The following is a 15,971-nucleotide window of genomic DNA, read 5'->3' as shown; positions in this document are numbered from 1 at the left end:
ATTTTTAAGTACTTTTGATTTAAGTACTCGATTTTAAGTACTTCAAAGCAGGTAGTTAGTGATAAGACTATTTCTCAAAAACTCAACTTCTAAAAAGTCCCTCTTTTTTAGCTTAATGTTCCTAGATTTCCTTCCTGTATAAGGCTTCTTATTCTTTCCTTCAGATCTCTGCATATTATGATGTACCATATGAGAAAAAAGCATTTCAGGATTTTTATCTTACCTATTACTAAATCTTCTCTCGGTCTATGCAATGTTGCCAACTAGATGGACATTTATCCCAACTGTGAATATCCTGAGCAATACTGCACATCTCTCAAGCATTTCTGAGCATAATTTGTATTCTAAAATGGCAGAAAAAGAGTTCAAATATTGATTTTTTTTCCTGTCTAGTAGATATCTTCTAGTCCTTCAGTACCATTGTGCTGTTTCAAAAAAATTCAAATAAATTTTAAACACAACACAAAGTGCAGGTCTTAGGTAACTGTACTTAGCATATTCTGAAACTCCTGCTAAGGGTGAAAGCCACTTTATATACTTAAATATACAATGTAATGGGAGTGTCAATTAGAGGTGAGGAATCTCACAGGAAAGCAAAAGACAAGAATTAAAACACACGTGTTTGTAAGGGAATGTTGCCTTGAAAGAGAAACTTAATTGCGGTGAGTTTCTTCAAGGTACTTGGGAAAAAAGGACAGGCGAGAAACAGAGTAACAGGCATTGGGAGAGTTGACAGGGCAGAGAGAAGCCCCAGAGCAGCAGAGAGGGCAAACTCCGGAGGCCCGTCGCCCTGAAGGCTGGTTACCATTCATGACCGTTCGCGGTTCAAGCGGATCCGTCTACACACTCCGGGCTAGGGTCGCCCAGTCTCCTTCATGCAGAAGGAAGTCACATCTCTCCCCATCCTCTGCTGCCCATGCCCCTTCCACGCACGCTGTCACCCACCTCCGAGGACCGTGCCCAGGAAGATGCACTTCTTTTTGTGACGTTTCAGAAAATTCCACATAGATCTCAGCATCTTCAGGCCCCCGGGGTCCCAGCTGCCTAGGGGTTGGGACTGGCTCACCAGGAAGCCGTTCCTCCGTCACCTGGCCCGGCGGATCCGGCCGGAGCACGACCTCCCGCTGGTGCTCACCAGAAATCTCAAAGCCGACGTTCCGCAGACTCACCGGAGCGGGAAGGAGGCGTGAACCACAGCTGAGCAGCTGCGCTCTCTGTTGTCGCCGCGGCACCGCCGCAGCTCACTGGCCCGGAGCGCCCAGGTCCGTCCAGAATTCGCTCCGGGGTGCCTTGCCGTTCGGCTCGTCCGGAAACGGTGGCCCACGCCCGGCGCGTTCCGCTGCCAGCGCTCCTCTTCCGCCGCAGCCTCTGGAGCTGAGAGCCGGGGACGGGGTGCGGCATGGAGGTCAAGGCGGGCTCCCCGGCGGCTACCAGCGGCGCGCACTCCGTGTCGGCGGCGGAGACCGAGAAGTGGATGGAGGCGGCGATGCACATGGTGAGGAGTCCGGGAGGCGGGCGCGCGGAGGGAACTTCCTTCGCCGGCGGCGGCGCTCTCAGCCCGAGTCTGGCGTTTGAACGGAAGCCAGGGTGCGCTTTGGCGTCGCCATACCCAGGACGGCGCTGGCGGCCTCTGGGTGGACGGTCGGCTGTGCTGCCCGAAGTCTGTGTTAGTCCGGCCTCACAGTAGCTCTCGGGGAAGGAGGAAAGGGGCCGGGTTTGGGCTTCACTGCTACCGCGTAGGCGCCAGACTTTAACCCTATTCTGCCCGCTCTTCTGTGCACACAAACTCGCAAATCCTCAGTCACATTATTTTGTGGGTTTTTTTTTTTTTTTTTTGCCCTTTCAGCATATCTAGTAGGAAGGAAGCTGAGGGTGGGAAAGGTGTTTTTCGTAGAGAGCCTTATAAAAACAAGTCCCTGTACCGTCACCGTCTGCTATTCATTCCACTTGCTTCTGCAGCTTCCCCCCCTCACTCACTTCAGGACTGATGATTGGGGAGGACTCTAATCAGATTTGCATGTAATCCGATTTGTGTGTGTCGCTGGGCTGCTAACTGAAAGGTTGGAGATTCCAGTCCACCCAGAGGGTCCTTGGAAGAAAGGTCTGGTAATCTACATACAAAAAATAAGCCATTAAAAACCTTACAGAGCGCAGTTCTACTCTGACACACCTGGGGTTGCCATGACTGGGAGTCTACTCAAAGGGCAACTGGTTATGCACTTCTGAAAAGTTTAAGGTTAGACTAGAATCACCCCTAAAACCAAACTGTTGCTGTCCAGTTGATTACAGCTCATAGCAACCCTACAGGACAGAGTAGAACTGCTCCACAGGGTTTCCAAGACTAATCTTTTTGGAGGCAGATCCTCAGGTCTTTTGTTCCATGGAGCTGCTGGTTGGATCACCCAACCTTTCTGAGTGCTTAACTTTTGCACCACCAGGTCATTGTATACACACACACACACATGCACAGATTGATTATTAATTGATTCTAAGAATTGTGAGGACTGGTAAATCCAAAATTCAAAGGTCAGGCAGACTGGAAACTCTTAGCAGGATATCTATGCTACAATCTTGAGGCAGAATTCTTCTCCGAAACTTCAGTTTTTGCTCCTAAGGCTTTCAACTAAGAAGGGATCCCAAAACCCACAATGGGATCAGGCCTACTTAAATTACTGAGGGTCACAGCAACATCTAGGCTAGTGTTTGACCAAACAACTCATCACCATAGTCTAGCGGTCAACACTACTATCGCTTTGATGGGTAGAACATTTTTGGAAGGAACCTGGCATAACATGATTACCAGCCACAAAAATGATTTTATCATTTGACCCAGTAATGTGGTTCTGTGGCATTTATCTAAAGTAAATAATTTAGATAAAAGTAATGATTGTCATTTCAGTGTTATATAAAAAAAAAAACAAAAAAAAAAAAACACCCACTGCCGTCGAGTCGATTCCGACTCATAGCGACCCTACAGGACAGAGTAGAACTGCCCCATAGAGTTTCCGAGGAGCGCCTGGCAGGTTTGAACTGCTGACCTCTTGGTTAGCAGCGGTAGCACTTAACCTCTATGCCACCAGGGTTTCCTCAGTGTTATATATAGCATGAAAACCAAGAAGCATTTCAAACTTCAATAAATGGGAGTTGGTTAATTTAGTTGTGGTGTATTACTGGCGTAAAATAATGTGCAGTTGTTAAAATTATTTTGGCTGTTACCCATTGCTGTCAAATCAATTCCAATTCATAGTGACCCTATAGGACCTCAGAACTTCTCTATAGGGTTTTTAAGGAGTGGCTGGTGGATTTGAACTGCCAGCCTTTTGGTTAGCAGTCTGAGCCGTTAACCATTTTACCACCAGGGCTCCATTATGGATATTAGGTATAAGCATAATGTTAAATATCACTTTGATGAATAATAAGTATAGAAGTGGTATTTAACATTATGTTTATACCCAACCATGGTTAAATATCATGGTGATATTTAACATCAAACAAGCAGAAGACAAATTATTTTATACTATACGTATAGGCTAGGGAAACCCTGAAGGGTGGTGGTAAAGCGCTATGCCTGCTAACCAAAAGGTGAGTAGTTCGAATCCATCAGGCACTCCTTGGAAACTCTATGGGGCAGTTCTGATCTGTCCTGTAGGGTTGCTATGAGTCGGAATCAACTTGATGGCAGTGGGTTTGGTTTTTGGTTTAACCTTTCATCCAGTGTTCTTGTCTGTAAAATGGAAATATAATATCTATCTCACAGGGTTGAATAGATTGAGAGATGTTTGTCATGCATTTACGATAATATGATCAATAAATGGAGATTGTTATTTTTATGAAATGGACAAAGAGTAAAAGAGGACACACAAAAATAGTTAACATGGTGAAATTATGGGTGATTTTAAAGAAATTTATCCATGTATTTTCGTAGTATAAATGTAAATATCTAATTTAAGATATAGAGTTAAAAAAATTAAACCGTAGAAGAACCAGTAGTAAATAAATGGTACAAAAAAACAAACAAAACCAATCCAACTCATTGCCATTGAATCTATTCTGACTCATAGCGACCCTGTAAGTCAGAGTAGAACTGTCTCATAGGGTTTCCAAGGAGCAGCTGGGGGATTCAAACTGCCGACCTTGCGGTTAGCAGCCTGAGCTCTTAACCACTGTGCCACCAGGGCTCCACAAATAAAGTATTTATATAATCTTGCAAGGGAGGACTGTTCAAAGTGTAACACCAAAGGCTGAAAACATAAAAGAAAAATGGATACTAGGTTTTAATTATGTAAACACTGAAAAATGTCTGCATGTTAAAAAGATAAGCTACAAAGTAACAAAACAAATGACAAAGAAAATATTTCAAATATATAAAAGGCACAAGTTTTATAACTTTAATAAATTAAGAACCAGTATAAAGTTATAAGAAAAAAAATACACCCCGTCTTTCTGCTATAATACAAATACAACAAGTGGATGGCTTTAACAAACAAATCTATTTTCTCTCAGTTTAGGAGGCTGCAAGTCCCAATTCGGGGTGCTGGCTCTAGGCGAAGGCTTTCTGTCTCCATTGGCCCTGAGGGAAGGTCCTTGTCTGTTTTCAACTTCTGCTTCTTGGTTCATAGGAGATGTCATGTGGCCTAGCATCTGCCTTTCTCCATCTGTGCTTGCTTGCTTATGCCTACTCTGCTCTTTTATACCTTAAAAAGATTGATTTAAGACATGCCGTATACTAATACTGTCTGATTATTATAACAAAGAAAACCCATTCCCAAATGGGTTTATACCTACAGGTATAGGAGAGGGTTTACAATACATATTTTGGGGGAACACAATTCAATGTATAACGTGCCCTAATACTGAAAATATCAAAGGATATGAACGTGATATTTCTAAGAAGTGAGAAGACGTGCTATTTCACTAGTAATAAATGAAATTCGAATTAAAAAGAGACACAGTTTTTCACAAAAAGGCAAAGGTGAAAAAAAGAATGATGTTTGGTGGTGTTAACAGCATATACATGATGAGTTTGCTAGTTGGTAGGAACTGAAATTGGGGCAAACTTTTTAGAGGACAGTTTGGCTATGAAGATAGATAAAGCTTTAAGACTGTGTGCTTTGACCCAGTAATATCCTTTGTAGGTTTTTCTTTTTTTTCCAAAGTATTTCTCTGTTGGGGAAAGTGTAGTTAGAAGCTAGAAATCAAACCCATAGATAAATCATTCTTCAAGATACTGATTGCATTTCCACCATCCTACCTAATTGCCTCTGTGTCACTAAATTTGACACAGTTGACCACGCTTCTCTCTTGAACCCTTTTTTTTTCTGGGATCTTCCATGACACCACACTTTCCTGGTTTCCCTCGTTTACTCTACCATTATTTATTATTTTTTTAAATTTTGAAATAATTATAGATCCATAGGAAGTTGGTATGTATATATAAATATGTACGTATTTATGTATGTAACTATACAGCTACATGTAAATGTGTGTGTGTGTCTGTACATATATATATGTACAGACACACACAAACAGAAACGCTGGTGGCATAGTGGTTAAGAGCTACATCTGCTAACCCAAAGGTCAGCAGCTGGAATTCACCAGGCACTCCTTGGAAACTCTATGGTGCAGTTCTACTCTGTCCTATAGGGTCACTGTGAGTTGGAATCGACTCAGTGGCAATGGGTTTTTATATATAAAGTTACTATATATATAAACTCATTGCTGCCATGGCAATGGTTTTTATATATAAAGTTGCTATTTATATGCATATATATATAAAACCCATTGCTGCCAAGTTGATTCCGACTCATAGCGACACTACAGGACAGAGTAGAACTGCCCTGTAGGGTTTCCAAGAGTGGCTGATGGGTTTGAACTGTTGACCTTTTGGTTAGCAGCCGAGGTCTTAACCACTGTGCCACCAGGGCTCCACACACACGCACATGGGCGCACACACACACACATATTTATATGTATGGGGAGGTCCCATGTACCCCTCACACAGTTTTCCCCGTGGTAACATCTTGTTTAACTACAGTACAATATCAAAACCAGGAAAATGACATTGGTATAATCTTTAGAATTTATTGAAATTTCACCAGGTTTCCAGTACTCATTCGTGTCTGGGTGGTGTAGTAGTCTGTGCAGTTTTATCACATTTGTGTGATCACTACCACCACAATCGAACTATAGGCTGTTCCATTACCTCTCCCTTGTGCTACCCCTTTATAGCCAACTCCCCTCCCAAACCCCTCACCCCTGGCAACCACTAATCTGTTCTCCATTTCTATAATTTTGTCATTTCAGGAATGTTATGTAAATGGAATCGTACAATATATACCCTTTTGGGACTGCCGTTTTTCACTGAGCATAGTTCTTTTGAGATCCATCCAAGTTGTTGAGTGTATTGCTGTGTAGTATTCCATGGTATACATGTATAATAGTTTGTTTAATGATTAATCTAAACCAAAAAACCAAATCGAGTTGATTCCAACTCGTAGCGACCATATAGGTCTGAAGGACATTTGGGTTGTTTCCAATTTTGGACTGTCACAAAGCCGCTGTGAACTTTTGTGTATGTACACAGACTTACATATTGCATGAACATAAGTTTTCACTTCCCTGGGATAAATGCAAGTGCAACTGCTAGGTCATATGGTAAGGGAGTGTTTAGTTAAAAAACTAAACAGCCGAACTGTTTCCTACAGTGGCTACACCCTTTTACATTCCCATGAACAATGCGTGAGGGTTCCAGTTTCTCCATGCCTTCACCAAGACTTGTTAGTTATGGATTTTTCTGATAATAGCCCTCCTCGTGGGGTGAAGTGATACTCAATGTGATTTTGATTTGCATTTCCCTAGTGATGAAAGACACTGAGCATCTTTTCATGTGCTTGTTGGCCATTCGTATATGTTCCTTGGAATAATTTTTATTCAGATCCTTTACCCATTTTTAAATTGGGTTCTTTGTCTTTTTGTTGTCATGTTGTATATATTCTGGATATTAAATCCTTATCAGATATATGATTCCCAGATATCTTCTCCCGTTCTGTAGGTTCTCTCTTCACTTTCTTGCTAATGTTCTTTGATGCACAAGTTTTTAATTTCGTTGAAGTCCAATTTATTTTTTCTTATGTCGCTTGTGCTTCTGGTGTCATATATGAGTCCATTGTCAAAATAAGATCTTGATGCTTTACTCCTATATTTTCTTTAAGAGTTTTATAGTTTTAGTTCTTATATTTAGGTAACTCATCCATTTTGAGTCAATTTTTATATGTGGTGTGAAGTCTGGTTTCTTTTTTAGATTGAGATATACTTTACATACAATGAAATGCACAGATTTTAAATATACCATTCAATTAATTTTAAAAAATGCAGACATCTGTATAACCTGCACCCTATCGTGCATGATGTAGACCATTTTTTTAACCCCAGAAAATTTCCTTGTGCCCCTTCCCAATCTATGTACACATCCCTCTCCCCGAAGCAACCACTGCTCCAGTTTCTACCATCATAATGTACTTTTGTCTATTCTAGACTTCTTATGAAGGGAATCATATGGTATTATGTGTGCTTTTGTGTTTGACTTCTTTTATCCAGCGCAATGGCTTTGAGATTCATCTATGATGTACACTATATCAGAAGTTTGTTCCTTTTTACTGTTGAGTAGCTTTCCATTGTATGAGTATGCCACTTGGCTTATCCATTTGCTTTTTCATTGACACCTTACTGTTTCCAGTGTTTGCTATTATGAATAAAAGCCATGATTCTCAGTACTATGTGATTGTCCACCATTTTGTCACCTGATGTGATTTTCTTATGTGTTGTGAATTCTACCTCTATGATGTTAATGAGGCAGGATTAGAGGCAGTCATGGTCAACAACAATGAAATTGTGGGAAAAGGAAGAAATGAAGTCAGTCAAACTATGAACATTCTTTTACAAGGCTTTTTGTGGATGAATATTTTCCTTTCTCTTAGTAAATTTGGCCACAAGCTATATGTATGTTTAATTTTTAAAGAAACTTCAAAACTGTTTCTAAAGTGGTTGTACCATTTTTACATACAGTTCTTCTAAACTTTTATTGTTTCACTTAGAGCAGAAATTGCAGGCACAGGGCGATATCCAGCCAGAACCTTCTTTTATGCTATTTGGGACTGTGTAGGATAATTTCTATAATTGTTAGGGAAACAAACAAAAGTAAGTACAATATTTTCAACAAAGGAAAATTTTAATAAAGGATTTGTAAATGTTACTTATTCTTCAACCTCCTTGTAGAAAGAGAGATGTATTATCTCTGAAAAGAGGCACATAGAGCTGGTGACTTAAGAACAATTGTCAGTACCAGTCTTTTAGTCACATCTTCTTCCCATGAGAGGAGAAATCAGGGGGTTGGGGACCTATGAAAGGGGTTTATCCCTGAACCTCCCTTAATGTGACACAACAGAGAACATAGCGTTAAACACCACTATATTTGAGTGCAGAGAAAGCTCAGTTGCATGTCTTTGTTCTAGCGTTCGCACATGTGTGTACTGTTCATGCTGAATCTCTTTCTTGACTAGAGTCTTCTCAGGTACTGAGCTTTTACATCTTAGATTTTCCACTTTGTCTTTCAGGCCAAAGATGCCCTAGAAAATCTTGAAGTTCCTGTTGGCTGCCTCATGATCTACAACAATGAAATTGTGGGAAAGGGAAGAAATGAAGTCAATCAAACTAAAAATGTATGTTAGTTAAACAGTATAATTAAAAACATGTGGCAGTGATGGTAGGAGTGGAGTGAACATATCCCAGTTGGCGAGAAGATGGGACTGAATAGTCCTGTAGGTATTCAGTGGCAGGGCAGTGTTCTTTAACTCCTTTCTTAATGCCTTTGTTTCTGGTTATAAAAGTGATACTTGTTTATTTTTTAAATTTGGAAAATTCATAAAAGTGAAATAAAATAATCTTAGGGATAATTTTCTGTTTCATGGTACTTTTTTTTTTACTTTAACACTTGAGTGAAGCTTAAGAACATCTTTTTTTTTCCTCCCCAATAGGGGATTTTATTACATAGGAGTGTCAGTGTGGAAGAAACTGTCCACTTTAAACAAATCAAAACATGGAATGCATCAGGCACATCTGCTGCAAAGGACCAGAAGTGTTAAAAAGCATAGATGTCATCTTGAAGACTAAGGTGCACCTGGCCCAAGCTGTGGTATTTTCAATTGCATCATATGCTTGTGAAAGCTGGCCAGTGAATAAGGAAGACTGAAGAAGAATTGATTCCTTCAAATTATGGTGCTGGCGAAGAATATTGAGTATACCATGGACTGCCAAAAGAACAAACAACCTGCCTTGGAAGAAATACTACCAGAATACTCCTTAGAAGCAAGGATGGCAAGACAACATCTTATATACTTTGGACATATTACCAGGAGGGATCAGTCCCTGGAGAATGACATCATGCTTGGTAAAGTACAGGGTCAGTGGAAAAGAGGAAGACCTTAAATGAGATGGATTGACAACAGTGGCTGCAGCAATGGGCTCAGGCGTAACAATGATTGTGAGCATGGCGCAGCACCTAGCAGTGTTTCATTCTGTGGCACATAGGGTCGCTATGAGTCGGAACCGACTCGACAGCACCTAACAAAAACAATATATGAAATTCCACATTGTAAGACACAGAAATTTAAATTGTAAAGCATTCTTTAGTTCCTTTAAATGTTGTGTTCCTCCTAGCAAATGAAAAGATTACCCTCAATTTATAACTTTGGAGGGATAAAAAGATTGTATAAAGGAAGCTTTCTTTATCAGATAACTCAGCTAAGTAAAGGCTCCGTCACCTGATGTCCCTGTCCCTACATGTGGTATGGACACTTTAATACCCTGTGTCTTTTAATTCATCATGGTTAGGTCAGGGAGTTCAAGGTTTAAGGCAGTGCTTCTCAAACCCGGTATTGCAGTGATCATGGTGTCACAATGGTAAGTATACATGGGAAGTGCAATGAAGTATCAAATTTTGTGATTTAAAAAAAACACTAGATGGACTCCAAGAAAGCTTATAACTGTAATGTCACTTACATGGACTTAGAGCCTATTGTGCAATCTCGGAAGCCAGAGAATGAGCTGGTGTTGGTACTGATGTGCTGGGAGCTTTCAAGTTCATCCATCACATCTATCAAAATAGAAGAGAAAAACCGAGACTCAGCAAAGAACGTGCAAAGTAGGAACCCAGATTCACTGGGCAGTTATCACAAGGTTATCAGAATAACTGTGAGATAAATGGTAAGTATAAAATAGCAATTAGGGAATATATGGACACTTGGGAATGGAACTCTGTAAGGATTAAACAACTTTGTCTTTTCAAATAATTGTCATATCACCTGATTAGTATTTTGTGGTTAGGTGTGATACTTTTACATGAGAACTTTGAATGTCTTATTGAGATCTATCTTAACCCCCCAATGACCTGAGTTTCTTCCATACCTTTAAATTAACCAGGATTTATTTTGGTATTCTATGTCATATAGATTATTACCCTGCAAACACAGGATAGGAAGACCCTTGACCCCAAGTGAGGAGATCTGAGTTCTACTTTTGGCTCCTAGATACCACCACTTCTCCCAGCTGTGTGTCTTTAACCCATTTTTTTTTTTTAAGCTAGCCTAGATTGTGTTTCTTTAACAGTAAAACGGAGTTGACTGAGATGATTCGGTTCAACAATTATTTACTGAAAATTACGGTACAATTGATTTAGAAATTCTGAATTTGGTTTTTCAGAAGCTCCTAAGTTGGGGGTGGTTCAGGTATGTGGTCAGCTTTAGGGACCTCTTCTCTAAAGCACCTTCCAGCTCTGACTTTATAATTTTGTGATGTACCTGTGGAGCCCCTGGGCCAGCGTGACTCCCATCTGCCTCTGGCTTCTGTGGCAGGAGGGACCTTTGTGGCAGCACTTCCACGCATTGCCCTGTGGCAGATTAGCTCCTTCCTGCCCTCCCTCTTCTGCTTGTTCAGGACAGAGACTTTTTATCTCACAGAATTTTCATAGTGCCTTGTTAGCACTTGGTGTAAGTTTGTAGATAAATGCTATTGTTTCAAATATTGTAAATACTGCATGTAATATCTGTGATTTGCATCATGGTATTTTAGTTAGGGGAGAGAAAAGGGAGAACAGAGCTCACAAAGGACATATTATAGCATTATGCAGCACAGTGCCACACACTACTCAGATTGCAATTATGTGATGTCCCCATTGTTGTCGAGTCAATTCCGACTCATAGCAACCCTGAAAGAGAGTAGAACTGCCCCGTAGGCAGTAAATTTCCAAGGCAGTAAATCCTTATAGAAGCAAACTGTAGAGGTGTGTATATACCAGTGTACTCCATCTTATACATGGGGAAACCAAGGCTTAGAGAAGTTATGAAGCTTGCTCAAAGCCACATAATTAGTATTGTCACGGTCAGAATTCAAATGTGGGTGTGGTAGATTCCAAGTGCTGTGTGATGTCTCCTGGACTGTCCAGCCTGCTTCTCTTTAGAGTCAGCCTGTATATAAATCTCATCCCAAAGAAAATGTGATGCCATTCCAGTGAACTAAATACAGATATGCTTAGCGTGAGGTCAGTGAGAGCCGTGAAAACACATTTGAAACTAGAGCGTATGCTTATGAAATTTGCAAACTTCTCTTAAAATATTCAGAAACCATAGATCTGTTCTTTTGAGACTTATCTTCTCTATGACACTTTAATTAAAAGCGTTTCCTCTAAGCTCCTTGACTAAAGATGTGGCGTGATGTGTACGGCATTTCCAATTGGGCATCTTTCGTTGGTGAGGTTATGGATCTTGAATGGAGGAACACATTGTCAACTATTCAGAGTGTCCTGAAACCTTTATTCATTAAAATGCTGGCAGAAATGATAGGCACAAAAGGTTATCTTTTTGTTGAAATTATTTGTAAAATAGCAGTTACATGCAGGAAAAACATCAGTCCAAGCATCTCTCTTTTTTCCAGGCTACTCGGCATGCAGAAATGGTGGCCATCGATCAGGTCTTAGACTGGTGTCATCGCAGTGGCGAGAGTCCTTCTGAAGTGTTTGAACACACCGTGCTGTACGTCACCGTGGAGCCCTGCATCATGTGCGCGGCTGCTCTCCGCCTGATGAGTATCCTTGGACTTCATGGGGGTGATGTCTTGTCCCCTCCCTGCAAGCACAAAATGGTCACCCATATAACTCATTCTTATATTTGTGAAACAAACCATAGGAGGTTCATGTTACAGAATATTGTGTCCCTGGGCCAAAAAAAAAAAAGAAATAATAAAACAACCTTTTTTTTAGATCAGTAACATGTAGCTATCATACAAGTAAGCTAGAGAAAGAAAAGCTTAGCACTAAAGTTAAACAGCTATTAAGGATAAATCATCAATTAAGTTAAAGTAGATTTTAAAACACTGGGCATAGGAAAAGAGCTGAAGAATGGGCGCCTAAGTTTTGCCTTTGGATAGTGGATTACAGGTGATTGGCAATTTTTCTTTCTTTTTATCCGTTTTTGTTTAAAAAGTAAATAAGTAAAAAAGAACAAATCATTTATGATATTATTGTAAGTAAATGGGAAATTGACAAAGTTGCAGCTCTTTGGATTGTGTATTCCATAGAGTAAGCAACACAAATATTGAACAGTTTAGTCTCTAAAGATCTTCTTAAAAATTTATTTGAAAATTCAAAAACTCTCAGTTTCATACTTGCATATTTTTCTAAGTACTTGTTTTGCTATATGTTTATGAGTAATTTTATCACTGTAAAATATTACAGATTTTTAGTATAATAAAATGTATAATCTATACTTTGTAAAAGAGGAGTTATGGTCAACTAGAACCCTAAATTCATTGTCTTTAAACATTAGTGTGAATCATAAAATACAAGGTGATAATCAGATTTCTCCTTTATAGAACGACAGTCTAGACCATGAGGGATGAAATATTGTATGCAGTACCAAGCAGCTTATTGAGAGATTTAGGACAAGAACCAGATCTTCTTGCTTTGGCTTTGAGTTATACTTACCCGTAAGTTAGGGCACAGAGCCTAGTTGTTGCAGGAATGGATGAACTCTTGCTGTACGTTATCCTGACTGAAAACGTGCCCCATGAACTTTGAGTTCAAATCCTATTTCCTAATCAGATATCATTTATCTTCATTCTTCTTCCCTGCTAGACTGTGAACATTTCGAGACTGTGTCTGAGACTTACATCCCTTCTTGTGTTCTAACACCAAAGGGGCTGATGCATTTAGTACTTAGCAGTTTACCAGTGCTAAGTTAAATTAAAAAAAAAAAAAAAAGCCAATATTTGTTGAATTTGTACTCTATGAATATAAATGTTTTAACCATTTGGTATGTTTTAACTCATTAAATCTCATAGTAATAGTGTGAAGTAGATACTCTTTATTATCCCCATTTTAAGGATGAGGAAACTGAGACATAGAGAACATCCTAATTGAACTAGAGAAAATGGCCCGTTGTTTTCTTCTGAGGGTTTGCTTTTGTGTAGCTGTTGAGTGAATGAGAAGCTAAGTGCATCAGGGTATTAAAAAGATGACGGACAGGGTTGAGAGGGGAAACTGGCAAACTAACCAGAGGTGGGTATCTATTAGGGAAATAACTGTTAGTCCACTAGATTAGAAGTGAATTGAAAATAGAAGAATAACCTGCAAATTGGTCTAACACCAATTTATAAAATGAATCATACGTTTCCCTCAAATACTGGGGACAGGCAAAACCAAGCCATAGGCACCTGATGTGCTTTTATAGTGAATAGTTTTCTTCATGTGAAAATGATGGCAGGGTGGTGTTTGACCTCCTCTAACTTCCCAAGGGGGAAGGAGAATCCAGATAGACAGCCCAAGGCTGATTCATATTGAGGCAGAGGTCAGACATGCCTCCTCTCTCCATCATCTTTACCAATTCCAACACCATCCATCCTTCCCATGGCGCTCTTCTCTGCTGGGTTTGATGATTCATTGCAATGGCTACACAGAACTCACAGACCATACTCATGATTATGGGGTTTTATTAGGGAAGTACCAGGTTATAATTTAGGTTCAGGAATGCTCAGGATACAGTTCTTCCATCAGGACAGCCTCTTCCCAGCTGTGACCGCAGGCGTGCTTCTCGCTGGCCCTACGCCTCTGCCCTACTTGGGCAAGTGTTAACAAAGCTCTTTTAGCTCTGCCGGTAAGTACCCTCAGGCACCCCATGCTGCCAGTAAGCCTTGGTCCAAAGACACTCAGCTCTGACTCTGTGGGTCAGCTAACATAGCTCCATTAAGTGCCCAAAAGCACCCTACTCCACCAGCAAGCCTCCTGCTCCAAGGCACTCAACTTTCTTGCTCTGCAGGCTGGGAAGCCCACTACGCCATCTTCTGCTGGTCTCTCTTATTGCCATTTCTCTGCCACCGGTTCTTGCTGTCTTCAGTGTTACAGCTCTTTCTCAATCTCTTGGTTCCAGGAGCTTCTCAGCACAGGGATCCTGGGTCCAAAGGGCACTCTCCACCCTTGGCTCTTCTTCCTTGGTGGTGGTGAGACTCACTTCCTCTCCTCAGGGATGGCTCATTTTAAGCCTAGTGGGATGGCAAAACTGACGAATTCCCTCATTAGAGTTCCATATATCTTATTAGCATGGCCATTCGGTGGTGGGATTTACAAGACCATGGTGAGAAAGCCACACAAAAGCAGTCCATCACACTGTACTTCATAACTCCTGTCTCCACAGCTAGACAGTGGAGTGTGGCAGGAGGAACAGCAGGAGTCTAGGTCTCAGCCTAGCACATCCTCTTTTAGGACCTCCTCTTCCTTGTTTATGAAATGACTAGATCAGAGGTTTGCAAGCTCATATCTGCTTCAGGAAGTTTGGGGCCAGAAAGAAGGATCGAGGGTCAGTGTTGAAGTTCCTGTCCCCATCCTGCCTCACAGAGCAGCTCAGCTAGTCTGTTTTTTTGGGAGTGGAGTACAGGTTATATTTCCTTGGGGAAAAGAACAAGGGATACTCTGTTATTTTCAAAAGGTGAAATTCCTAAATTAAACTTCTGCCTCTTTTCTGGCTTGAATCCTCTGATGATTCTGAAAAAAGTGATTTAGGAGAGACCAGAAGAGAGCACTCAACTGTAAGCAACTCGCAACTACGTACTCAGTTTTCATTCTGTTTGCACCTGTTGGATGTTAATTTTTAAATAGTTTAAACCTTTCTTTTTTATGTAACCGGATTGTACGGTTTTTAAGAGGGAGCCAAAACCTAATTCTTTTTCAGATTAGACATGAGCTTTCCTTTCCAGAATGGCTGGTATAAAGCTACCATAATTTTGTCATAATATATACTTGAACTGCACAGGACCTTAATTCTTTCTTAGAAATCCCGCTGGTTGTATATGGCTGTCAGAATGAACGATTTGGCGGATGTGGCTCTGTTCTAAATATTGCCTCTGCTGACCTACCAAATACGGGGAAACCATTTCAGGTAAAGTAAATTGCTTGTTTATTTCTTTCTAATTGATCTTTTTATGGGTTTGTATATAGTTAATGTGTGCTCAGTAGATACCGAGTAACCGTGATAGGGCCAGATAGGACCTTAGAACCTCTGGGCGAGTTCATTTATGCCTCAGTGTAAAACTACAGGTAAAATTACTAAATGTGTTAATCAAAGATTGTATAGAAGAATCTTGATTAAGAGGAGTGGAAATGCAGAACAATTTCAGATTCTCATGGAATCCAGAATTTTTGGAGCCATTGAGGCTGGGTGAACCCCTGAAACTATTGCCCTGTGATGATCTTTAAACCTTAAACCAAAAATCTCCCCTGAAGTCTTCTTTAAACCAAACAACAGTTTACCTTAATTAGTAAAGAATGTCAGCCTTGAGTGTTTTGCTCTTTTAAAGAATCATTTATATGGGATCAACGTGACAACAGCAACTTGAAGCTTAGAGGGGAAGTGAGTTTATGCCAATGCGGG

The 15,971-nt window shown here is 40.4% G+C and overlaps 2 protein-coding genes across 3 annotated transcripts in view; one reads left to right on the top strand and one right to left on the bottom strand.

Moving 5' to 3' along the window:
- The window catches only part of PEX3 (peroxisomal biogenesis factor 3), a 56,538-nt gene extending 55,275 nt beyond the window's left edge, over nucleotides 1-1,263 (bottom strand). The window contains exon 1 of the mRNA XM_049902552.1: nucleotides 946-1,263. Within this exon, the coding sequence (XP_049758509.1) occupies nucleotides 946-1,018 (73 nt within the window). The 5' untranslated portion in view covers nucleotides 1,019-1,263. The remainder of the gene's footprint in view (nucleotides 1-945) is intronic.
- An 83-nt stretch (nucleotides 1,264-1,346) lies between these two features.
- The window catches only part of ADAT2 (adenosine deaminase tRNA specific 2), a 28,132-nt gene continuing 13,507 nt past the window's right edge, over nucleotides 1,347-15,971 (top strand). For both annotated transcript variants that reach the window (XR_007519507.1, XM_049902554.1), the window contains exons 1-4: nucleotides 1,347-1,495; nucleotides 8,613-8,717; nucleotides 11,986-12,136; nucleotides 15,373-15,479. Coding sequence is in view for 1 of the 2 variants with exons in the window: in XM_049902554.1 (XP_049758511.1) it covers nucleotides 1,400-1,495; nucleotides 8,613-8,717; nucleotides 11,986-12,136; nucleotides 15,373-15,479 (459 nt within the window). In the remaining variant the exon portion in view is untranslated. The remainder of the gene's footprint in view (nucleotides 1,496-8,612; nucleotides 8,718-11,985; nucleotides 12,137-15,372; nucleotides 15,480-15,971) is intronic.

Source organism: Elephas maximus, chromosome 1, assembly GCF_024166365.1.
Source record: "Elephas maximus indicus isolate mEleMax1 chromosome 1, mEleMax1 primary haplotype, whole genome shotgun sequence".
NCBI lineage: Eukaryota > Metazoa > Chordata > Mammalia > Proboscidea > Elephantidae > Elephas > Elephas maximus.
The sequence above is the reverse complement of the archived record's forward strand: the minus strand, read 5'-3'. Positions and strand labels throughout refer to the sequence as shown.